The 24,397-nt window shown below is 52.6% G+C and overlaps 1 protein-coding gene across 1 annotated transcript; it reads right to left on the bottom strand.

The window, feature by feature from the left end:
- Window positions 1-1,297: 1,297 nt before the first annotated feature.
- Window positions 1,298-24,397, bottom strand: LOC135995535 (olfactory receptor 14J1-like). The gene is made up of 2 exons (XM_065646913.1): window positions 23,900-24,397; window positions 1,298-1,372 (listed from the first exon to the last, which is right to left on the bottom strand). Exons 1-2 carry the CDS (start codon window positions 24,395-24,397, stop codon window positions 1,298-1,300), a joined length of 573 nt encoding a protein of 190 aa, XP_065502985.1.

The raw sequence follows: 24,397 nt of genomic DNA on the forward strand, positions 1-24,397 counted from the left end.
GATCAGGAAACCTGGATGTGTTTCATTAACCAAAGGGCCAAGCCCTGACCCCCAACCCTGGGAAGGCAGATCCTGTCCCTCCCACATTGCCCAGGGCTGTTCCTGGGACAGTGTGATGTGGGGCTGTGCAAGGCCAAGGGCAGGACTATGGTCCAACAGCTCCCAGGTTCCTGGCTGGGGACAAGGAGGCCATGAGGCCCCTGTGCTGTAAGGACAAGGTGTCTCCTCACAGGCATCAGAGGTGGAGACAACAGCCATAGCTAAGGGGAGAAGGAGCTCATGTCTGTTGGGGGCTTTCAGCCTCTTTATATCCGTGATCATCTCCACGACAGCCTGTGCTATGGTGTGGCACCACCTGCACCTCTTTCCCTGCAGGCTGGAGACATCCCCCCTGCTGCCCCACCTTGCTCTTGTCTGAGCATCTTCCTTCCTTTGCTGGTATCTCTCCATCCTCCCCAGCTGTTCCTTGAAGCACAAAGCCTTGGGCTGATGCAGACTCCCTCTGGGTGACCTGCTCCACCACAGCACTGCCCTTCCGCTCACATTCCTTTCTCTTCATGTCCAGCTGGAACCTACCCACCTGCACTTTGTGGCATTATTTTTTTCTCAAGCTCTTTCCCACTATGAAGAAAACCTCCACCATCTCTGAAACCACCCTTCAAGCACTCTCAGGCTCCTCCTACACTGCTGCAGCCTCCCCAGCGCTGCTGGACCAAAGCAGCCCAGGTCCCTCAGCATCCCACACCATGTGCACAAGGTCCTGAACCCTGCCTTGGCAGAGCCCTACACTCTCCAGTTCCTCCCTAGCTCTCCAAACTGGGAAGCCGCACACTGGCACACACCCGTGTGTGTGGGGTCACACCAGTGCTGAACCGAATGGGATGAGAACTCCAGGTGTCTGGGTCCCCACGCTCCTCCTCATGCAGCCCTGTGTGCAGCTGCCTTGTTCATGGTGAGCGTGCAGCACGGGCTTGTGTGGCGGCCCTTGTAGTGCCCAGGCCCTTCTCCTCAGGGTCACTGCTCAGCGTGTCAGGTCCTGCTCTGTCCTGATGGATGGGGTTATTCTCCTGCCCCCATAAGGCTCCTGCAGAGCTTTCAGATGGCGGAATCCCAAAGTTTCTCAAGGTCTGGACTCTCCCTGAACTGAAGATCCATTTGTGGTCAGCTCTTGATGTTTACCTGCAGATGGCTTGTCCTGATGAGGGTGTCTCTCCAAAGATAACAGCATGAGGAGTTTCAGGGCACTACAAATAGCCCCTCCTGGAGAAACTGGGGGGTCTTGGGGGTCTGGTGCTCATCATGCCAGAGGTCTGGACTCCAAGGGGAAGTTGCCCTTTATGTAAGGGAGCAGCAGGAATGTGTGGAGTTCTGCCTGGGGACAGAGAATATCAGCTGAACAGCTGAGGAGTCAGCATGAGAGGGCAGAACAACATGGGCAATGTTGTGGTGGGTGGACATCAGCTACAGACTCACTGATGAGGAAGAGGAATTAGATGTGGCCTCCTTCAGACAGATGAAAGAAGCCTCATGTTTGCAGGGCCATTTCTTCACAGCAGACCTAAGATATCTCAATATCTGCAAGGTACCAGCCATGCAGGAGGAGTTTGGAGCTCATTGACAACATCTTCCTGACACGGGTGACTGAGGAGTCAGTGAGGTGAGCTGCCCTGTGGGACTTCCCACCTACAAACCAGAAAGAGTTGGTCAGGGATGTAGCAGTCAGGGATGAGAAAGGAGAGTTGAGGCTCCTGGAAGATGATAACAAGGCAAAGAGCAGGATTTCAGGAGAGCAGGCTTTGGCCTGCTGAGGGTACTACTTGGGTCCCATGGAGTACGACCTTGGTGTCTGCAGTGTTTTTTCCCTCACATTCCCTGCCTCCTCTCTCCCACCTGCTGTTGTGCAGTGTTTTTTACCATTTCTCAAATACAATATCACAGAGGTGCTGTCAGCATCACTGAGTGTCTCAGATTTGTCAAGGAGTGGGTCCATCTTGGAGCCAGCTGAAATCGGCTCTGTCTGACGTCGGTCAAACTCCTGTTGTTTTCTCAGAGAGGTGACAACTCTAGCACAGCCACACTCAGCCCAGTTCCAAGACTTGGCCATGTAAACCCAATACAGGGTGACAACGTGTTGGATTTTACAAACTCCTTGACCATGAAGAAGAAATGGAAAAGATGTTCTATCAGCAACCAGAGGAAGTCTCCAGTCAATGAGCAGGTTCCTATGGGGAACTGTAATTGCCCTGGTATTCACTGGCCAGGCAAAGTGGCAGGTGCCAACAGTCCAGAGGATCTTGGGCCAAGTTCTTAACATGTCTGCCTGGTGCGTCAACAAGGGTGATGGTCACCTGGATCTGGAACTGGCAAACAAGGCAGAGCTGGTCGAGGATGTGAACATCAGTGTCCACCTTGGCTGGTGTGACCAGAAACAGTGGGGTCCCAGGCACCAGAGGGGAGGGAGGAAGGCCAGCAGCAGAGCACAGGCTGGTGGGCTCCAGAGGAGAAGACTTTGGCATGACTGGGGGCGCTGATAGAGGTGGTGCCAGGGAAGCAGCTCTGAAGGCTGAAGGAGCTCAGGAAGTCTGACAGGCCTTACAGGACAGCCTGCTCTAAGAACGCGAATGATCTCTCTGAGTACCTACAAGAAGTAGCATTTATCTTGTGAGGCTGCTCATCTGAACTGATGGAGCTCCAGGGCAGAAAGGCAACACAGAGGAGGTGGGAGCGTGTTGAGCTGCAAAGAAGGAATTTAGAAACGTTTTCCATTGATGTGGCGATGATGCCACAGCTGCCCTGGACTTGAAACCTGCAGGGGAGGCTGAGGGCAGCCAGATGAGCTGACACTGCTTCCTTACAGTAAAATAATCAACCAGGGTAACATGGACCTGCTGCTGGAATTTGTAAGAGTAGAAGCAGACAGGACTGAGGTACTTCATGGCTTCTTTGCCTCCATCTTCACCAGCAAGGTCTGCTGGGGCTTTGTTCCTGAAGTCAGGAGTCTGGAGAACACCCAGGAGTCGATGGGGCTCAAGTCAGGGGTTAATTGAGAAAACTCAGACACCATGACAGAAAAGGAAATGGGTCATTTCACCAGCTCCCAGAACACAAGTATCGCTGTGCTGTGGCACCTGAGATTCCCAAAAACACCCACCTCTTGGTCCAGAGGAGTGTGACTCCTCTTGAGCTGTCCTGGCCTGTCTCCTCACTCACGAGGTGATTTAAGCACCCACTTTTCTGACATCTTCAATCTTTATCAGGAGACGCTCCAGATCAATATGAACAGGAGACTGCTGAGACCACCTGTTCTGGAAAGGGAGGGAAGGGTGAGCAGGGAAGGAAACAGAAGAAATACTGGTTTATGGCTATTTATTATGGAAATGCTCTCTGTTTGGCTGTTCCTGAAATCTCTCTCATCACCCACACCAGACTTGAAGCCTTTTGGAAAATGATGCACAGAGGATTGCCATGAAAGGGCATTTTAAGATATTAGTGAGCCCTCTGGTGCTGTGATCCTGAACTGCAGCTGCTGAAAGAATGAACAAAGCTCTAAGGAAGTGAAAGGCAGAAGCAAACCCCAAGTTTCTGAGGGTGTTTGGGACCCCACGAAGGGCCATCACTGACACAGCTGTGAAGGAAACAACCAGTCGAGGTCCCTGTCCCTGGAGGCTGGTGAAGCAAAGACTTGGACAACAAGGTGGGCATGAGGACATAGCAAAAAAGAAGATGCTGGGTTGGGGCAAATGAAAAGGTATGCACAAGATGTGGTCAGGACTGTTTGGGGGCACTTGTAAAGCAGCCCTGGACCTCATGTGAATTATTCCTCTAGTTAGAGAGATCCTGAGAGCTCTCCCTGAATTGAACACTTGAAGGGGATGAAAGGACAGCATCATTCAGGCTGGATGAGACCTCCAGAGGTTTCTTGACCAACCTCCTGCTCAAAGCAGGGTCAGACCAGCGTACTCAGGGCTTTATCCAAACACATCTTGGACACTTTCTGGGGTAGAGTGGATGTGCACTCCTGGGAAACAGCTTCCAGTGCTTGACTGTCCTCAGGATTGGGAAGTTTCTCCCTTTCTATAGCACCTTTCCAAGCCCAACTATCCAGATTGTTTTTACGCATCTACTTACACACCAATGCAGATCCTATTATCCTTCCTTGGACACAAGAATATTGTGGGGGATGATGCTGAATGCCTTGCTGACTGCCAGGTAACAGACCACCACTGCTCTCCCCACGTCCTGCAACCCTGTCCTTTCCTCACAGGAAGCAAAGAGGATGGACAGACACAACCTGCCCTGGGTAAACCCTGTCACCTTCTCTTCCAGACACCCCGAAATGGGGTCCCAGTGGACATGTTCTGGGGCACAGCCCTTAGTTCTCCTTCTCACCCATTGGCCATTTTTGAGAAGTGCAGACAATATGTGAGAGCTGCCAGTGGTCAGGGAGTCCCCCCAGTCTCCATGAGGTTTCCAAGAAGGTGGAGAGTGGCCTCACTGTGACATGGTCCTGCTGTCTCAGCTCCTGGGATGCTGCCCCTCCTGTCCCACAGACTGGAAAGGATTAAGTTAGTGCCAGTGACCCCTGACTTGATCTCCATCCACTGCTGGTTGTTCTTCCTCCAGTCACAGAGTCCAGAGAGACCTTGCTGGTGAAGATGGAGGACAAGAGGACAAAGAAATTCTCAACTCTTTCCCTTATTAATTTCATCACTGGCCACCCCGTGTCTTTATTTTTTAGTTAACTGTTCCTTGTATTGCCTTACACGTCTAGACCGAGTTTTGATCTGGACTGTTGCTGTGCTTGGAGGCTGATGTCCTTGAAGACGAGACGAACTAATTTCTGCCACCCTGCCTTGGCAGTTTATTCCGTCTGTGTCACAGCTCTGTCTGCAACACTGACAGCTCCAGCTCCCCCAGTCAGGTCCCTGGCTGAGGACATTGCCTCACATCTGGGCTGAACCACCCCAGCTGTGGCACCAGCCCAGCTCTGACCTGCCCCAAGGAAACCTGGTACCAAGTGTCCAAGAGCCCATGTGTGCAAAGGCTTTGCTTCAAAGCACTGACATGACATGGCCAAAGATTGCTGAATGTCTCTCTACTCCTAGGAGTATAAAATCAGAATCAAATGGCTAAATTCCCTCAACTGAAGATATTCCTCCCCCAGCTTGGAGAAATTAGATCATTTCCTGTAACATTCCTTGTGTCCTGTCGAATGACGGGAGAAGAAAAGATGATTCTCATACCAATTTATTTTTAAATACAAAGAACACAATGCTGGAAGGAAGTCTCTGTGCAGAAGAGAGAAAATCTACATCACTGATTACCTGAGATTGTTTCAAAGGCTGTTCCCCTGGAGTCCCAGGGACTCCTGGAGGGAGCCTCGAGGGGCCAGAGAAAGGGACATCATGGGCTGCTCCTGTGCTGCTGAGCTGGGCTGGGCTCCTGGGACAGAGGGAGCTCATGGCAAGCGGCAGCGCTGCAGAGAGACAGCTCTGCCCAGGAGCAGCTCCTCTGCAAAGCGCAGCAGGGCTGAGGGCTCTGCCTGCAGCAGCGAGGGGAGAGGAGCCAGGCACAGAGAGGGGAAAGGCAATGTAGGTGGTACGTTGCTGAGGGCTCATTGAGAGACAAATCTTAACAGTCCTAACACGGTAAGTCTCTGCATGTAGGACAATGCAGCTGCATTTCCTGGAGGGATCTCCTAAAGCTGGCACATGACACAGTTTGCAGGATCTGTCAGGTCTCTCTCACACTATCTCTGTTGTAGAGCAGAACACACTCCAGAGCAGAGCTTCCCTGCTGCCCTGTCAGTGGGAAAGGGCATGATGGCACCTTCTGCTGAGGGTGACTGCAGGGGGAGCACCCAGGGCTGCCCAGGGCTGTCCTGCAGAGCAGGGTCCCTGCACCCCAGGGCTGTGCCGGGGCAGGGACTCTGCCGCCTGCCAGGGTCAGCGCTCAGCCTGCCCGGGGAGATCCCAACAGCACTGAGGGGAGAAGCTGTGGGGGGAAGGAGAGACCCCTGGCAGGGCAGGGTCCTTCTGCTGCTGGGTTCTCCGTGGGTCAGGGCTGCTCACAGCTCCAGCTCACTGCAGACTACTTCCAACTGGAGGTTTCAAGGAGAAGGTCTATGGAGTTATTACTGTAAAGATAATGAGCTTTCCTGAGTCTGTCCTTTCAGTTTCCTCTTCCAAGACTGGGGGGAGGGAGGTGTAGGAAAGGATAAATGCAGAAGGAGGTCTCAAGTTTTAACAAGTCACTGAGACTCCTGCACTGCAACTCTGAGTGATCAGCACATCTGCCAGAAGACTCGGAACATCCCTTCAGCCACTCCTCTGCCTATGGACAGCAGCAGCACCACCTCTGCTGAACCCACCAGCCTGAGGCTGACCTGTCCTGTTTTCCATGCAACAAACAGGAAGATGCCCCCAGGCAGTGCCCTGCAAACAGGCAGGATCTGTAGGGCCAGGGTGAGGGCACAGAGGGTGGGATGGTCTGTGAGTGCTGACAGGGAAAAGACATGGACAGGGAAACACCTCCCAGGAGGAAAATCTCCCTGCAGCAAGGATATGATCTGGGAAGGAGAGGAAAATGAAAACAGAAATGTTGTAGGAGGGAGAATGCGGGAAACTCTGTACGAAGCCCTCCAATGCAGATCCCTCCTGTAAGCAGCCCCCTCGCCTCCTCTCCCACCCAGAAAAGCCTCTGCCCTCAGGGCCGGGGGCTCCAAGGCATGAAGCAGCTCCTGTGCAGCCAGAGCTCCAGTTCCCTCTGCAGAGCACAGGGGCTGAGAGCAGCTGCCCGGCAATGTTGGTGTGTGGGAGGTGGCTGCACAGCTGGGGAAGGGTGACGCTGTCTGAGTGCCCGGCTGCCCCTGCCCTGGCCTCTCTCACACCCACCCTCACCGCATTTTCCTTCTTGCTCCACTGCTCTGGGTCGCTGCTGTTGTGATCTGGTTCTTGCTGTCAGGCTCTCTGGGGATGGGAGTTTCAGCTGCAGTCACAGCCTGATCTTGTGGGTCCTTTCCTGCAGCTGTGTCCATGGGAACACGTGTCCCAGCTTTCCTCTGCCCTGTGGGACAGTCTGTGGGGCTGGGGAATGAGCCATGTGTGTTCTGGAGTAAATGTGGGGTACTGAGACCTTGGGAAAGGTTTAGTCATGTTGTGGCCTGAGGTGCATCCTTCTGCTCTCAGCAGTGCCTGGTGGCTTTTCAGGGTAGCATGGCAGTGTGATCAGCCTCCATCTCAGAAAGCTGCCAGCCCAGGGCAGCTGGGAGCAAGACAGAGGGACAGAGCAGCTGCCCTCACTCTGCACTAAGCCACACACGTTCTCTTGCTTTGCAGGACTCGCTCTGTTCTCCCTGAGCACAGTAGAAATGCTGAGGGTTTATGACACCCAACAAAATCTGCAGTGACCATGGGGAGAGGTGTAAAAACCCTGGAACTCCTAAACTTCATTCACCATCTCTGTTACTTATCACTGGGAATGCAAGTGCTGACAGCCCTTCTATGTTAGCAGAACCAGGACAGTCCCCACCGTTCCCTGAATGCACTTCAGCAGGGCTGGGCTGACTTAGCGAGAGCCCGTGGGCAGAGGCCCTGCTTTTGGTTGCACATTTGGCCAGCACCAAGCAGGGCTACAGCCACAGTGCTGAAGAAAGTTCTCCTAGAAAAAGAAAAGGGTGTCTGTGTGTAACAGGGCAGGGTCTATGGGAGTTGGTTTGATTATTGTCAGAGGACTTTCCCCTGGCTTCTCACTGTCTTTTTTTTTTTCCTCATGACACTGCCCCATGCTCAGGAAAAGCAAATGTCCAATGGCAGCTCCATCACCCAGTTCCTCCTCCTGGCATTCTCAGACACACGGGAGCTGCAGCTCTTGCACTTCTGGCTCTTCCTGGGCATCTACCTGGCTGCCCTCCTGGGCAACGGCCTCATCATCACCACCATAGCCTGTGACCAGCACCTCCACACCCCCATGTACTTCTTCCTGCTCAACCTCGCCCTCCTCGACCTGGGCTCCATCTCCACCACTGTCCCCAAGTCCATGGCCAACTCTCTGTGGGACACCAGGGCCATCTCCTACACAGGATGTGCTGCACAGGTCTTTTTTTCCTTTTTCTGTGGTACAGCAGAATATTGTCTCCTCACAATCATGTCCTACGACCGCTACGTTGCCATCTGCAAACCCCTGCACTACGGGACCCTCCTGGGCAGCAGAGCTTGTGTCCACATGGCAGCAGCTGCCTGGGCCACTGGGTTTCTCTATTCTTTGCTGCACACAGTCAGTACATTTTCACTGCCACTCTGCAAGGGCAATGCCCTCGACCAGTTCTTCTGTGAAATCCCCAGGATCCTCAAGCTCTCCTGCTCAGACACCTACCTCAGGGAAGCTGGGCTTATTGTCTTTAGTGCCTGTTTAATTTCTGTGTGTTTCATTTTCATTGTGCTGTCCTATGTGCAGATCTTCAGGGCTGTGCTGAGGATCCCCTCTGAGCAGGGACGGCACAAAGCCTTTTCCACGTGCCTCCCTCACCTGGCCGTGGTCTCCCTGTTTGTCAGCACTGCCATATTTGCCCACCTGAAGCCCCCCTCCATCTCCTCCCCATCACTGGATCTGGTGGTGTCTGTTCTGTACTCTTTGGTGCCTCCAGCAGTGAACCCCCTCATCTACAGCATGAGGAACCAGGAGCTCAAGGGTGCTCTGTCGGAACTAATGGTGGGATGCTTTTCAAAAAGAATAAACTGCCCGTCATCTTCTCTTTAACAGATAACAGCTTTAATGTAACTCATTACAGGTCCAGACCTGTGTGTTTGTGTGTTGGTGGTGTTTATTTTTTAATCAGTCATGATATTTTTGTCATCCCCTTTCTAATTCACTCTCTGGTTTTCCTTTTCAAACCACTGGCTGCGTAGATATGCAGCCATGCTCTCTGTGGATTTAAACAAAATAAAGGGCTCTACAGTGATTTTTTCTCTGGGATTCTTCCTCCAAGGCCTATTTTCAGCTGCAGGGACAGTTCCTGTGCTTGGGTGGAGGGGAAAAGAGTCCAGCCTGGCAGCACTGCCAGGGAGCACCAGCGCTTGGCCTTCCAGAGCTGTTCTCGTTCCACTCCCACACGCTCCTTCTCATCCCTTGTGTTGGTGCAAGGCCTGAGTGCTCTGGCAGCCTGGTCACCGTCCTGCTGTGTGTGAGTCCTGTGAGCGCAGGCAGGGACAGGCAATGGGCACTGCTGTGACAGAGCTGGCCTCAGAACAGCCTTTCCACGAGAAAGGTGAAAGGCCTAGGTCTTCGTTCAAACATTTTCTCAAGAACTTTCTGAGAATGCGGCCTGAAGATCAAAACACCAGGGCACAGCTGAACAGTGTGTGTGTGCAGGGCTGGGCACACAGCAGTGTCCTCTCACAGCCAGGCCTCCTGCCAGAGACCTGCAGGACCAGCAGAGCAGGGTCTGGGCTGTGCCATGTGCACTGGACCCCCAATGCAATCTGCCCCAATCATCATGGACCAATCCCTCACAACCTCCATCTCCAGCACTGGCCTCTCACCCCAGCTCAGAGAGGTTCTTTCTCCCTCCATAGAAAGACACTGAATGAGTGGGTCAGAAGTCCATGTTTGCATTGTACAGATGAGATGTGAGTGTGAACACCATGTACATGAGGCGAGATGAACCCAAGTGAGCACAAATGGTGTCAGATATTCTGGGGGTACCATTTTGCACCTGGGACACGGCAACCCTGGCTGTACAGACAGACTAGAGGACGAGATGCTGGAGAGCAGCTCTGCGGAGAGGGATCTGGGGGTTCTGGTCAACGGCAAGTTGAACATGAGCCACCAGTGTCCCTGGAGCCAAGAGGGACCCGTGTCCTGGTGCATCCAGCACAGCACGGCCAGCCGGGCAGGGAGGGGATTGTCCTGCTCTGCTCTGCGCTGGGGCGGCCTCACCTGGAGCATTCACTGTGTGCAGGGCTGGGGACAGAGGATCAAAAGGAGATAAAGCTGCTGGAGAGTGTCCAGAAGAGGCTACGAAGTCCGGGAAGGGTTTGGAGGGGACGGCATATGAGGAGCAGCTGAAGTCACTGGGTTTGTTCAGCCTGGAGGAGACTGAGATCTCTTGGCGGTCTACATCTTCCTCACAAGAGGAGCTGGAGGGGCAGGAACAGAACTCTTCTCCTTAGTGACCAGTGACAGAACCCAGGGAATGTCAGGACGATGTGCCAGGGGAGGGTCAGTTGGACATGAGGAAAAGGTTCTTCACTCAGCGGGTGCTGGACACTGGAACAGGCTCCCCAGGGAGGTGTCACGGCCCCAACCTGACAGTGTTCAAGAAGAGACTGGACAACGTCCTCAGACACACGGTGTGAACTGTGGGGTGTCCTGGGCAGGGACAGGAGTTGGACCTGACGATCCTGTGGGTCCTTCCAGCTCAGGAAATTCTATGATTCTATGGCTTTTTTAGGTTTCTATTTGGTATTTTCTTTTTAATTATCATAGGTATAATTTTTAATATTGCATATTTTAATTTCAATTGCTTTAATTTCATTTTTAAATTTTTATTTTTATTTTTTTTATTCCAATTACTAAACTCTTTTTATCTCAACCCAGAAGTATTCTCTACTGTTACTCTTCCGGTTCTCTCCCCCGTCCCGCTGCGGGGAGGGAGCGAGCGGCTGCGTGGGGCTCAGTTACCGGCTGGGGTTCAACACGACGGTCCTTTCTCCAGCCCTTGTTCCACCCCATGGGCGTCAGGCTCAGGTCCCACACGATCCAATACGTCCTCACCAACCACCGCTCCCCTGCCCACCCTTTGATGTCACACACACACAGTTGCCCACAGCCCATGGGCCGCCCTGTGAAACGTCCATGAAATGTCACAACTCCCTGTTGAGCTCATGGAGTCCGTGGCTTTGGGCTCCGTCTGTTCCGTGGCCACTCCGGACAGCACAGGTGTCTGTTCCGTGGGGTCACGGGCACCAAACCCAGCTCGGGTGGGAACCAAGAGGGTCCCCTCGTGTTCAGGGCCCAAAGCGCCATCTGCAGCATCTGCCCGTCCTTTTGAGTGCCCAGAGCCTCCTTCTTGGGGCCCAAATGCTCATGTTCGGGATCCCAACGTGTCTTTTATCACCCACGGCCTCTGATCAGGGCCCACAGTTTCATGTTTGGGTGGAGCTCGTTGCCTGGCAACAACCAACTGGAAGTCTTTGGGGAGTCAGGGGACCCAGGACAGCCAATGGCATTTGAGGAGGCGGGGCAAGTCATGTGATTGATAGGTAACCAGCCAATCCAGCTTTGAGGCCTGCAGGAAAGGTGGCGAGAGCTGACCGAGCTGGGCAGCGTTCAGGGGCGGGCCGTGCTGGCTGCACCAATCACAGCTGGCGGGAGTGCAGCACCCTCATGATTGACAAGCGATCTGACCCATCACCTGATAGGAGGAGTCCGGGACAAATCCCAACGAGCCAATCAGAGGAAACATCACCTCAGGGGAGGAGACTGACAGCCCTCCCGCCCAATGGCGGCGCAGCCCAGGCTGAGGAGGCGGCGGCTCTGCGGGCGGCCAGGCTGAGCTTTGCCGTGGCGCCCGTGGAGCTGCCCCAAGGCTGAGCAGCCCCCGGCCCAGCCCTGGGGCCCTTTTTCCTGCAACTGGGGCCCTGGGGATGTTGTTGCTGCATCTGGCTCAGGTGTGCGTGGGCTGCTCTGGCCTTGTTCTCCTGGGCGGGGGGAAATGGTACCGAAAAGTCGGCAAAAAGGTTCTTTGACACGGTTTGGAAAGTGGTAAAAGCAGCACTTTTGTTACAGCGCCGGACACTCGGAAGATTGCTGCTCTGATCGAGCGTGTGTGATTCTCACTTCTTGGTATTTCTTACATACACCTCTTGCATATTCATTCGTTTCTCCTGCTTAGTTAATGCATCAAACATAAATTATTTCCATAACCCCGCCATAACTTTGCTGAAGTCCATCCTTGGTACTCGAGAGGCTTCATCAGGGTCTCTGGTGTCCCCGGTTTCTCCCCAGCTGCTGCACCCCCGGTGTCGGCTTCTTGACCTGATTGCTTGATTGTGCATTTTTTCCCTCTTGCTGTCTTTTTGTCCTTTTCTTTCTTTCCTTTCTGTTCTGTTCCCGGTCCCATCTTTTCTCACTGTATCCCCCTGTCCAGCTGCTGCCCCTTCTTTCCTCTCTCTCTTGCTCTGTTTTTCCTCTCTCCATCTCTCTGTCCCACTGCCCACCACAGTTGTTTATTCCTTCAGTGCTGTCCCGCCCCCTGTTCCTTTGCCCTTTCTCTGTCACTCCATCCCAGTCCCGGTGTATTTTTAATTTGTTTTTTCATCTCAGTCCTGAACCATTACTACATTTTTCTTCTTCCACCCCTTTGTCCTGCTCCCTGCCCCTGTCTTTGTCTCTCCTTCCCTTTGTTCTGCTGCCCATCTCATTTTCCCTTCCTGCTCCAGCTCTCTGTCCTGCTCCCTGCCCCTCTCATTCCCTCTCTGTTTCTCTGCCCTTCTCCCTGTCTGTCCCCTGCTCTGTTTTGCTGTCCTGCTCCCTATGTAGTTTTTCCACTCTCTCTGTCACTCTCTCCTGCTCCCTGTCACTTTCATTTCTCACTCCATCTCTGTCCTGCAGCCCAAAGCTGCTTTTTGGTCTCCATCTCTGCCCTGCTGCCCAGCCCAGGCCTTTTTACCTCTATCTGTGCCCTGCTGCCTGTCTCTGCTCTTTGTCTTTCCCTTTGTGCTGCGTCCCTGACCCTTTTTTCTCTGTCTGTGTTGCCCTGTCCTGCTCCCTGTCTTTGTGTTTCTCTGACCATCCTTGTCCTTCTCCCTTTCCTTCTTTCTTTCTCTCCCTGTCCCATGTCCCTCTTCATCTCTTTTTTTCTCTTCTGTCTTTCTCTCTGTTACTGCTAATTGTTTCTCCATGTATATCCTGTTCCCTGCCCCTTTTATCCTCTCACTGTCCCTCTGTCCTGCTGCCTGTCCCCATCTTTTCTGTCTTTATTCTTGCCCCGCTGCCTGTCCCATTGCTTCTGGCAATCGACCCCTGTCCAGCTGGCTCTGCCTTTTATTTTTTGTCTCTTCCTCTTTGCTGCTTCTCAGCCCTCCTTTCCTCTTCCTCCAGCTCACTGTGGGTTTTCTCCCTTTCTGAGACACTTCATCCCCATCTGACCTTCCCTTTCTTTCTCAGTCCCTTTGTTCTGCTCTCTCTCCTTCCTTTTCTCCAGCTGTACATCCCCCTCCCTGTCCCTGTCTTTCTCTACCCAACTTTCCTTCTTCTCCTTCCCATCCCCTTGTCCCTCTGTCCTGCTCCTCCACCCTCCTTTTCTTCCTCCCTCTCTTGTCACGACTCCTTGTCCCTATTTGTCCTGATCTCTCCATGTCTCCAGCCTTTTCCCTGTGTGTTTCTTTCTCTCTGGGCTCCTCTATCTTCTCTCTTGTCTGATTTGTCTCTTTCTAGTCCTCTGTCCTTCTCCCCGGCAGCTTCAACTGAATGACCAGGCGTCGCTGTGCTCTGGTATTTGCTGAGCACTGCCCTGGGGAAGATCTGTGTCTGTAGGGCTGGGGATCATTTAGGAGCTGGTCTCCTCCTGCAGACGGCAGAGCCGGGTGTAGTTGTGGCAGAGGTTGTTCTCAGCTGCTGCTCTGTGCAGCTTGGGGAAAGAGCCGGCTGGGGACCTTCTTTTGAAGGAAGGTTTCTTGTTCTGCGCTCACTGCGCCTCGGGACCCTGCACAGGAGCCGTGTCGGGGTCTGTAGGGACTGGTGGGACCTGCTGTGCTTCCTTGTGAATGTGAACTGAACTTGTCCTGATGTCCTCCAATGAAACCAGACTGACTGTGGATGTTTTTCTTACCAGATCCAGTGTCAACCTACGTGCTCGGCGCTAAACAACAAGAGACCCTTTGCTGTTTTCCAGATGTCAGTGGCTGCAAATCAGCTGAGAACATCATTGCCTTAGGTAACGGGGCAGGTGGTCTGTGATCAGGGCTGTGGACTTGCATGGCGCTGCTTTCGTGAATGTTTTCTGGTCTTGCCACTTCAAAGCCCTTCCATTTCCTGGAAATTTTAAGATGGCATTTCTTATTCTGAGGTTCAGACTGGAGTTGGACTTAATGTTGAGTGGCTGATATAATGGGCTCCATAAAATAAGAACAAGAATCTTGCTTTTTTGTGTTTTTTTTTTTTCTCACACCATCTGAACTTCAGTAAGCAAGAGGAAGAGTGGTTGACAGAGTCTGTTTTCTGAGAGTAACATGTTCCTGTACCTTTCCAGTCTTTCTATGGCGAAGGATTTCTGCCCTTGCAGAGAGGACTGCAAAACCCGCTGCTGTCAGGTTGGACTTTGTCTCCCAACGTGGTGCAGCCTCTTCCACTGTGACATCGCCCACTGCCGCTGATGTCACAAAGCAGCATCAGCGCTGAGGTCGGCACAGCAGGGTATAAAAGCAGGGGTCTCCCTGCGCCTTTGTCACTCTCGATCTTGAGGGAACTGAGATCGCAGAGCTTTTGGTTCACTCGTGAGCGAGTCAGATGCTTGTTGCCTGCACCTCAGCAGGTACCAAGAGACAGACGGAAAAGGCAGAAGATCTGAACGGGTATGTTAAAAAATCTTCCTCCCCTTTGCCCAGGTGTGTTTTCAACCTCATCAGCTGGGGTGGGTGGAGGGTGGACAGGAGAGGAACACGAGGGCAGCCTGAGAGCTCGCTCTGGAGCTGGTGGAAGGCAGCAGCCGCCTTTCAGTCTCTTCATGACCACAGGGGCAAGGCCCAGAAAGCCTTTGATCTCTGCAGAATGAGGGACAGGTCTATTTTGGATCGCATGGAGGGAGTCCCAAGCAGTGGCCCCGATACAGCCTGCCGTAGGGGTACAGGCTGAACCTTCTCTTGAGAGGGTGGAAAAGAGGATCAGCACAAGTGCCCATCGGGTGGTGGGCAGGAGAAACAGCGTTCGTCATGTGCCTTCCATTTCCAAAGAATACCTGTCCAGCCCCACAGACGGGAAGTGTGGCCACAGCTCTTGTTGCAACTCCTGCTCTTAGTCCAGAGTCAATCTTGAGCCCTTTGTCCCTAACAAAACAATTGCTGCCGTGACAAATCCCCCACTAGTGCAGCTGGTGACAACCCCAGCAGTGACTCGAGCTGGTGCAGGACCAAGCCAACGCACATGCCAGGAACGCCAGGCTCAAGGGCTGCAGTCCCTGCTGCTGCTCTCCAGTCTGCTGCTGATCTGCACGGGAACCGCCAGCTTCACCAGGCTTTTCCTCCTTATTGCTCTGCAGGAAGATGAAGGCAGTGAAGGCAACACTCCTGGTGCTGCTTCTCAGCCTGTTCTCTCTCGGTGAGTCTCTGCAGAGCTCTGACCTGAGGACGGTGCTTTAGGATGAACTCAGGGCTCCATCCTGCCCTGGTCCGCTTCCCCCGCTGTGACCAGAGGAGCTCAGCTGAGAGCAGAAAGTCCCCGACAGAGCTGTGCCAGTCCCTGCTCCAGCAGGACGGGTGTGGGGGTGAGGAAGGGGTGACTTGCCTTCCCCAGGGGGGCTAAGCCAGTTCTCTTCAGCCGAGGGAGAGGCCGTGGCTGAGCTCTCCTGCCCCAGGGGGATGAAAATCTTCTGCAGGACAAGGAGCACAGTCCAGGGCAGGGAACGTCCATCTCTTGTGGAGCCCGTACGCCATGATGGCCACTGTCAAAGACAATAAGAGGAGAGACAACAATGGCACTTGGGAGAGACACAGAAAGGGGAGAGGGCAGCCCAAGGCACAACCCAGCCTTAGACCAAGTTCTAAGCTCTGGTGTGTGTCTGACAGGTGTTTTCCATGTGGGACGACTTGGCGCCTTATCACTCTGGAGCACTGCAGCGGAATTAGGAGACCTGATCAAAACTCAACCCCTGCCAGACCAGCTCCGTAAGGTCCAGGAACAGCTTTACAATCTGCACTGGAGCGCAAAGGATGTGGCTGAGCAGGCTCTCCATGAAGGCGTGAAGCAGGGAAGGCTCCCAGGCTTTACTGGACAGGTAAAGCACAAGGCAGAAGGATCTCCTCAGGGGTTTTATCCTCCCTCCGGCACGTATCCTACTCCATTCCCTGTCACAGCCAACAGGCTGGTGCTGCTGGAACAAGTGCTGTCATGGCCACGCTTCCTTGTCTGTCTGTGCTGCCTGGCCTGGGGCCTCTCCACGGGAAAAGCCCCTTCCTGCAGCTCCAGCATTCAGAGCACTGGAGTGAGCAGCCCCCCCTTTCTGATCCTATCGATCACAGCAGAGCAAACCTGGGAGGCTTCCGGGCAATTTGAGTGTTCCTTCCATCTGATATGGGCCTTGTCCCCGTTCACCTTGGCTGGCCTTGCAGGGGAGCTGCTTGCCCCCTTCCTTTTCCTTCCAACAGGCGCTCTCCTTTGTGTTCCTTCCCAGGCGGTTCAGGAGATCATCAATGAAGCCCTGGAGAAGCTGGAAGAAATGCAGGTCCCAATGCCTGATTACGCCCTAAAATCAGCAGGTACCGTGACACTGTACAAACAAACCAGTTCCAAAGCGCTTCCTGTCCAGATTGACAAGATGGGCATTGGAACGTGCCCAGGGGTAGGAGAGAAGGGACGAGAAGTCAAGGGTCACCTTGTGCCCTACAAGTGCCCCCACTGACAGAGCCTGTAATGGGCCAGACTCCATGGGAAGCACAGAAAGCCTGGTTCGCATTCTTGTCTTTTTGCACAGCCCCATGACTCCCTGCTGTGTGTTCTAGAGGGGTCATTCCAGTAAGAAAGAGAGGAACCCACTGTAGGACATGGATGCCAACTGAGAAGCTTTTTCAAGTCAACAGTGCAATATTCCTCCCAACACTGCCTGATGATTCTGCTCATGTTTGAATTTCCAGGGGCTGCTGTCATTCATTCAAGGACTTCTCCATCCCTCCGGAATGACAAAGCCAAAGTCTTCCTGTACTCCATGCCGGTGATGGATTACATGAGGTCCCCTGAGCTTGTTCTTGAGGTAGGAGCACCAAGAAGCAGTAAAAGAGAGGTCAGGAGGATGAACCAGACACGCTGCTCTGGAGTTGCCTTTCCCCCCGTCTTTGCTCCTCGAAGCTTCTTCTCCTGCCTCCTTCTCGCATGGACCTGCTCTCCTCCTGTGTCTCCCTGCTGAGTATTTCCTGTCCCAGAGTGCCCCAGGTTCTCGGTGGGAGTTTCGACCAGGCCAGGCTGCTCCTGCAGTCTGTGTCTGCCCAGTCACTGTGCAAACTGTCTGCACGGCACAGAAGGAGAAGGGCAGAGGTGCCTGCAGAGCTCTGGGAGAGGGCCAGGGCAACCTTCTCCATGTCAATGTAGTTTCTTCTTCTTTGTTCAGCCAGAAAATCATCCTGGAAGCTGCTGGCCCTTCCCAGGAACTCAAGGACAGGTCTTCATCAAGCTGTCTGAGCCAGTGATTCCCAGAGCAGTCAGCATGGACCATGTGTCGGGGACAGCGTTCCATGGAGAAAGTATCTCCGGAGCTCCAAAGGACTTTGCTGTCTACGTAAGTGATTTCTCTGGAGTGGGGGGCAGGGGGTTGCACAGCATTTCTAAGCAGGGGCTGAAGGTGGTTCTGAGAGTGGAGTGGCCTGAAGGTTCCTCCTGGCTCTCAGAACAAACAGGCTCCTTGGAGTCGCTCCCTTCCCATTGTATTCCTCTTTTATTCAATGGACCACTTGAAAAAAAGCTTCTGGGGCAAGAGGCTACTCCAGGAGCCATAGGGAAAAGGAGCTGGACAGTGCATGGTGCTAGACCTTCTTGGCTTCCAATGCCAGTGGCATTTGTGATCCTCAGGTTACCTCCCTCTCACTGGGAGCGTCTGCTCCTTTTCTGACTGGCAGCTTGGACTCACTGAGTAGGCAAGTGTGGCGTGCTGCCCACCTGCAGCTTCTTGTCTTTTCCTTGTGCTCATGGTCCTTGGACTACGTAGCTGAAATAATCCCAAACTGAAGATCTGTCTTGCCATGGTGCACCAGACGCTCTTGTTTTCTCCACCCCTGTCCTTCTGTAGGGCTTCAAGGAAGAACACGACGAGCAGGGAACATTCCTGGGACAGTTCACCTTCCTGGCAGTGCTGAATCCCAGTCAGACCTTCCAGCTGAAGGTATGGGGACAAAGAGGGGGGAGAACTGTAGGAGAGGAGGAGAAATGCGGCTGGATGGGGAGAGGCTTCCCTGCCAAAGGGCTACAGGCAGCCCTGTCCTTGAACGTGTGCCACGCTGGCCTTTCTTCTGATTTAACTTTCTGGTGGCACATGGCTGGACTGCCGCTCTTCTTCTCTTTCATTTTGGGTTTAAACTTCAGCACTTAGAAGCGCCACAGTTGAAACTAGAATCAACTTGACTGTCTGGACCCCAAGTGCACACAAGAGGCCACATCCCGTAGGATGCACGACTGCTGCTCTGCCAGTTAAAGACCAGAAATACTGGGCTTCCTGAGGATTCTGTTGGTGCTGGCAGTGAGCAGTGACAGGGAGGCCATTCTGTTTCCTTGGCTTTCTAGAGAAGACAATGAGCTGTTTTCCTGATACCACCACTGGATCTTCTGACTGTGGAAGCCTGTGCCCCAAAGCAGGCGAGAACTTTCCAGCGTATTTGCTGAGGCATCTGGGTGCTGCTTCTTCCTTTACTAGTTCTCATGGCCCAACGAGGTAGAGCAGGACAAGGACATCTTGCCCACGACAGGTCCAAAGCCCTCGCGGGGCAGCTGGAAGGAAGCTGTTGAACGAGGCCGTCGCTGCGGCACTTCTGTCAGTGGTCACGTACCAGAGAGGAAAAGGCAACTCATTTCTTCTTGTCGTTTCAGAACGAGCTCCCTGGGGTCGTGAATTACATCCAGCTGCAAGTGCTGAGCAACTGGGGCCACCCGGACCACACCTGCCTGTATCGGTTCAGGGTGCACGGTGATCCGCCCAAAGACGGGGGAGAGGGGCCAGTTTCATCTATCAATAAATTCCATTAATGTTCACCAAGTCGAGTACCAGTCTGCTTTGCCTGTGATGCTGACTGGTCCTCCCTGAGCTAACTGCAGCTCCCCATCCTTCTCTGAACCCATTAGCTTATGGGAGACTTCAGGAGTCCACAGCAAGATTTTCCTTATTAGGGAAAACAGGAAAACTCAGTCACAAATCTGCAGAAAGCCTGACATCCACATGCTTGCTGCCTCCACAGGAACATCAGCAAGGCCCTGCCTGTACACCAAAGATTAAATTAATGGAGAGTTTTCCTGTGCAGGAAGCAACTAAGGATCAATGGAACCATCCGTTGTTACCTGTTTTCACAAGAGGCAGATGCTGCTTCAGTGTCCATCTTTCAGTGTGTTACCAATGTGAAAATGGAAGTGTGTTTTTTTCTAAGAAGGACACCTTAACTGGAAAGTTGGTTCATGCCTCATTTGCCTCTCTGTGCCTATAATCGAATTAATAGCTCAGGAACCGTTACAGAGTGATTAGCAAAGCAATCTCAGGACACTTCAGAGATCACATAAGCACATGAGTCTGTCTTTCCTTTTGACCCCGAGTTCCCCAACCCCAAGGCAGGAGCAGGCAGGGCAGTCATTTCCTCGAGTCACACCAGGGAGGAGAGAGCAGGAACAGCGCTTGGCACCCAGGGCCGGCAACAGCAATTTGTGCTCTGAGCTGGGGCTTAGTCCATGTGCAAGCCCAGCACTGATCCAGATACCAAACTGAGGGTGTCAGTTCATCCCCGCTGCCACACACACGCTGCACCTTCTCCCATCTTCTCCTCCCGATGAGCTGTTTTCCAGCCCCTTCCACCTCAGCCCAGCTCAGACACCTGCACTCTGGCCCAGGGCTGACTGGGGCTGGTGACCCTCAGGGCAGCAGCAGGAACCGCTCTGACCCTGGTTGTGGGGCTGTCCCTGGGCTGAGCCCTCGGGCCCAGGGCTGCTGAACTGGGCCATGGTGGGGCCCAGGGGTGCCGAGGTCGACAGGTCCCCCCAGCCTGTCTGTGCTGGAGACACCTGCTCCTGCAGCAGCCCTGGTCCTGGACCTGAACCTGCTCCATCCTCATCCAGAAGCACACGTTTGTTTGGCATTTTCTTAAAACTGAAGATCATTCAGGTAGAGGCAGAGCCTGTTTAGAAGTTTGAGTAGTTTGGGGACAGAGGCCAGTTGGGGGCCAGGGCCCTCAGGGGTGGGGGCTGTTTCTGCCCCTTGCCCTTCGCCTGGCGCTCACAGCTGGGAAGGGACTTTCCAAAATCCTGCTGTGAGGAGCCAGATGTGCCCACCCCCGGCATAGCCTCAGGATCTGCTCCCGACCTGCCTTCAGATCATCTCTCCATAGAATCATAGGATCGCTTTGGTTGGAAGAGACCATCAGGTTCATGGAGTCCAAACATAACCCAACTCTAGCACTAACCCATGTCCCTAATGACCTCCAGTCTAAACCTCCCCTGGCACAACTTGAGGCCATTTCCTCTTGTCCTCTCACTTGCTCCTTGGGAGAAGAGACCAACACCCTCCATGCTCCAACCTCCTTTCAGGCAGTTGTAGACAGCGATCAGGTCTCCCCTCAGCCTCCTGTTCTCCAGGCTGAACCCACCACTTCCCTCAGCCGCTCCTCATCACACTTGTGCTCTGGCCCCTCAGCAGCTTTGTCGCCTCCTCTGCACTCTCTCTAGTGCCTCAATGTCCTTCTTCTGATGAGGGGCCCAAAACCAAACACGGGATTCAAGCTGCGGCCTCACCAGCACCGAGCACAGTGGCAACAATAAAGTGTGGCTGATGTTCTCTCTTGACCACACTCCCTTCCCCACTAAGGAAAGGGAAAAGGAGGAAAAGGGAGAGAGACTTACAAGTTGGATAAACAAAAAAACCAAAACGAGACAAAAATTAAAACTTTCCTCATAATACTAATAATGAGATAATACTAATAATAGATAATACTAATACTAATAAGGCACAATATACAAAACCTGTATTGTATTGCCCATAGTAGCCAAAATGCTGCCACAGGGGCTGGTGTCACAGCAGAGGCTGCAGGGAAGACATCAGGAAGTCCTGGATTGGACTCCGCAGTGGACAGGAACTGGATTCAGGGATGCAAGGACTGGAACCAGGATCAGGGTTGCAGGCAGGACAACAGGCAGGCTCCTCTTGAGATGCCGGCCATGCACCAAGAGCCTGAGACCCTTGTGATCTCCCAGCATTAAACTGTGCATGACGTGGATGGCATGGAACAACTCGGTTTTCAATTGGCGTCACTCGTTCTGTCCACCCCTCCCTGCAAGTACAACCCTCTCACTTATGGGACATAAGAGATTCACCAGCGATGTTGGCTGCTATAGCAATAAGATCTAGTCCTAGGCCTTTTCTGCATACCAGCCCTACTGTTAGCTCAGTAAAACTGTCAATATTGGCCGTTGTCAGCACTGGAGCAGACGGTGTTTGAAAAACATGCAGCCAACTGCAGAAATATGCAGTTACTTAGAAGAGCTTAAGCTGAAAGGAAAATTCACTAAAATACAATTAGTCTTGTTTTAACGAAAAGCAGGACAGCCCTCATCACAGTCTGCACCTTCCTCAGAGAGGCAGCAGAGGTGAGGGGCCAATGTCCTGTCTCGGGTGACCAGTGAGAACAGGACAGGTGGAAATGGAATGAGGCTGCATCAGGGGAAGTTCAGACTGGACATGAGGAGAAAGCTCTTCACTGGAGGGTGGTCGGTCACTGGAACAGGCTCCCCAGGGAAGTGGTCACGGCTCCCAGCCTGTCAGAGGTCAAGGAGTGTCTGGACGATGCTCTTTGTCTTGTGGTTTAGTGTTATGTGGTTGTGCTAGCAGCCGGGAGCTGGACTCATTGATCCTTATGGGGATCTTCTAACTCGAGATATTCTATGATTCTGTGATGTTCGAGCTCAAGAATAGTCCATCCCAGACCCATTTGTGTGTGTGTGTGTGTCTCTTTCTGGGCTAACTGGGGAGATGAGGAGATCTCTGGGAGGGATCTAAACCTTACATGTGTCACATGGATGAATATTTTCCACTAACACAGTCAAGTGTACAGAGAGACATGGCGGGGTTGGGGAGGTGAGGAGCAGGTTCTCCATACAGTGATGGACCTCAGGCAGACTGCTGCTCCTTCCTGTCCACACCTCCTCAGGGGACACTCTGCAGCAGTATCAATGGGAGAATTCTCCTGTCACTTCTTCTAAGTGCTCTTTCTGTACCTTCCTCCTTCACTACACCCTTGAAACTTATCTAATTAAGCATAGAAGTCTTGAAGACCAGATGTACATGATGGAAGCGACAGGGCTCTATCAGTCCTGTCTGCTAACTGCCAGTCCCAGGAAGATACCTCAGGTATACTGGGGCCTCTGGAGGTTTGCACTGGGGGCTTATGGTCAGACCATGGAGCTGTGCCTGAAAACATGAGAACTGCTCTCAGTTCTTCAAAAAACAAACAAACAAACAATACAAAACCACAACTCACTCATCAGCTGAAATGATTCAATGTTTTAAATAAAATGTCCATGAATTTCTGTCCTGCCGAAATATGGATTTTTACAATATGTATGAATTGCAGGAGAAGACATATTGTAGTTACCCTGTGCTTGTATTTCCAGAACTCTGCCTATGATACTGTGTATTTAATCCCCCTGAACATCCAGGTGTTTCTACCTGTCCTTATTCAACCCACCATGTCTGCAGTCATCTCTTCAGAAGCCTGTCTGGACATTTGCACTTTCCACTGTTCTCCAGAGGTTCTTCTCCTCTCACTCTTTGCTCATTCAGAGCCTGTCACCTTTCTCTGCTTTGAGCTTCAGGCAGGTAAAGCTGAATTGTCTTTCAGCTGTCACTCTCATACTCCCTGTAGGCAACTCTTCAATTGTGGCGATGGACCTCACTGGAAGTGGCTTAAACTAACGATAGAGTATAGTTTATTGTTCATTATGTTCTGTTGTGTTTTCTTTCTCATTATCTTTTTCGCTTTCTGCCAATTAAAAAGCCTCTTTGTGCCTATTTACATCCAGATCTCTAAAGAAAGCATGAAGTAATTCGTGCAGAGAAGCTGTAACAATCAGGTGCAAACTTGAGTGGAGAATCTGAGGTAAAGAAAAGTGATGCAACTGCCAGGGGGCCAATGATCGAAACAGAAATTTGGAGAGGTGGGGAGCAACAGTCTCTGGCAGGAGGCCTGGCTGTGAGAGGACACTGCTGAATGCCCCAGCCCTGCAGGCCTACAGTTTTTAGCTTTTTCAATTTGTCAGCCACTGTAATGGAAACGTCCTTGAGAGAAACTTTATAAGAAGACCTAAACCTTCAGGCCCAGCCCTGAGGAGATCACCTTGCCATCTGGAAAGGCTGCTCTGAGGCCAGCTCTGTCCCACAGGTGCCCATTGCCTGTCCCTGCCTGCGCTCACAGGACTCACACACAGCAGGACGGTGACCAGGCTGCCAGAGCACTCAGGCCTTGCACCAATACAAGGGATGAGAAGGAGAGTGTGGGAGTGGAACGAGAACAGCTCTGGAAGGCCAAGCGCTGCTGCTCCCTGGCAGTGCTGCCAGGCTGGACTCTTTTCCCCTCCACCCATGCACACAGGAAGTATCCCCGTAGCTCCAAAAAGGCCTTGGAGTTAGGATGTCAGCAGAAAAGTATTTGCTGAAGGGCTCTTTATTTTGCTTATACACAGAGAGCACCATTCCGCATTGACACAGCCACTCAGTGAGAAAGGAAAAGCAGGCAGTGAATTGCAGAGGGAATTACAACATTATCACAATAAATACAACTAGAGAAAAAAAGTACTGCAGACAGGATGAACCTGCAATGAGTTAGACTATAACTCTTATGTAGAAGAAGACAGAGACACTTTACAGCTTCAGAAGAAATCCAGTCATCTGTTTCCTCAGGGCATCCTTGAGCTCCTGGTTCCTCATGCTGTAGATGAGGGGGTTCACTGCTGGAGGCACCAAAGAGTACAGTACAGACACCACCAGATCCAGTGAAGGGGAGGAGATGGAGGGGGGCTTCAGGTAGGCAAATGCACCAGTGCTGACAAACAGGGAGACCACGGCCAGGTGAGGAAGGCACGTGGAAAAGGCTTTGTGCCGTCCCTGCTCAGAGGGGATCCTCAGCACGGCCCTGAAGATCTGCACATAGGACAGCACGATGAAAACAAAACACACAAATACTACTAATATACCAAGTGCAAGAAGCCCAGCTTCCCTGAGGTAGGATTGTGAGCAGGAGAGCTTTAGGATCTGGGGGATTTCACAGAAGAACTGGTCTAGGGCATTGCCCTTGCACAGTGGCAGTGAAAATGTATTGGCCGTGTGCAGCAGAGAAATGAGAAACCCAGAGGCCCAGGCAGCTGCTGCCATGTGGACACAAGCTCTGCTGCCCAGGAGGGTCCCGTAGTGCAGGGGTTTGCAGATGGCAACGTAGCGGTCATAGGCCAT

Source organism: Caloenas nicobarica, chromosome 17 (assembly GCF_036013445.1).
Source record: "Caloenas nicobarica isolate bCalNic1 chromosome 17, bCalNic1.hap1, whole genome shotgun sequence".
Taxonomy (NCBI): domain Eukaryota; kingdom Metazoa; phylum Chordata; class Aves; order Columbiformes; family Columbidae; genus Caloenas; species Caloenas nicobarica.

Bases quoted from the DNA above. Each gene is read 5' to 3' on its own strand.
- LOC135995535 (XM_065646913.1), bottom strand. From the start codon at position 24,397: ATGGCCTATGACCGCTACGTTGCCATCTGCAAACCCCTGCACTACGGG. The intron at 1,373-23,899 runs GCAGTGAACCCC...CTCTGTCCCCAG, and splicing joins TGTACTCTTTGGTGCCTCCA to GCAGAACTCCACACATTCCT.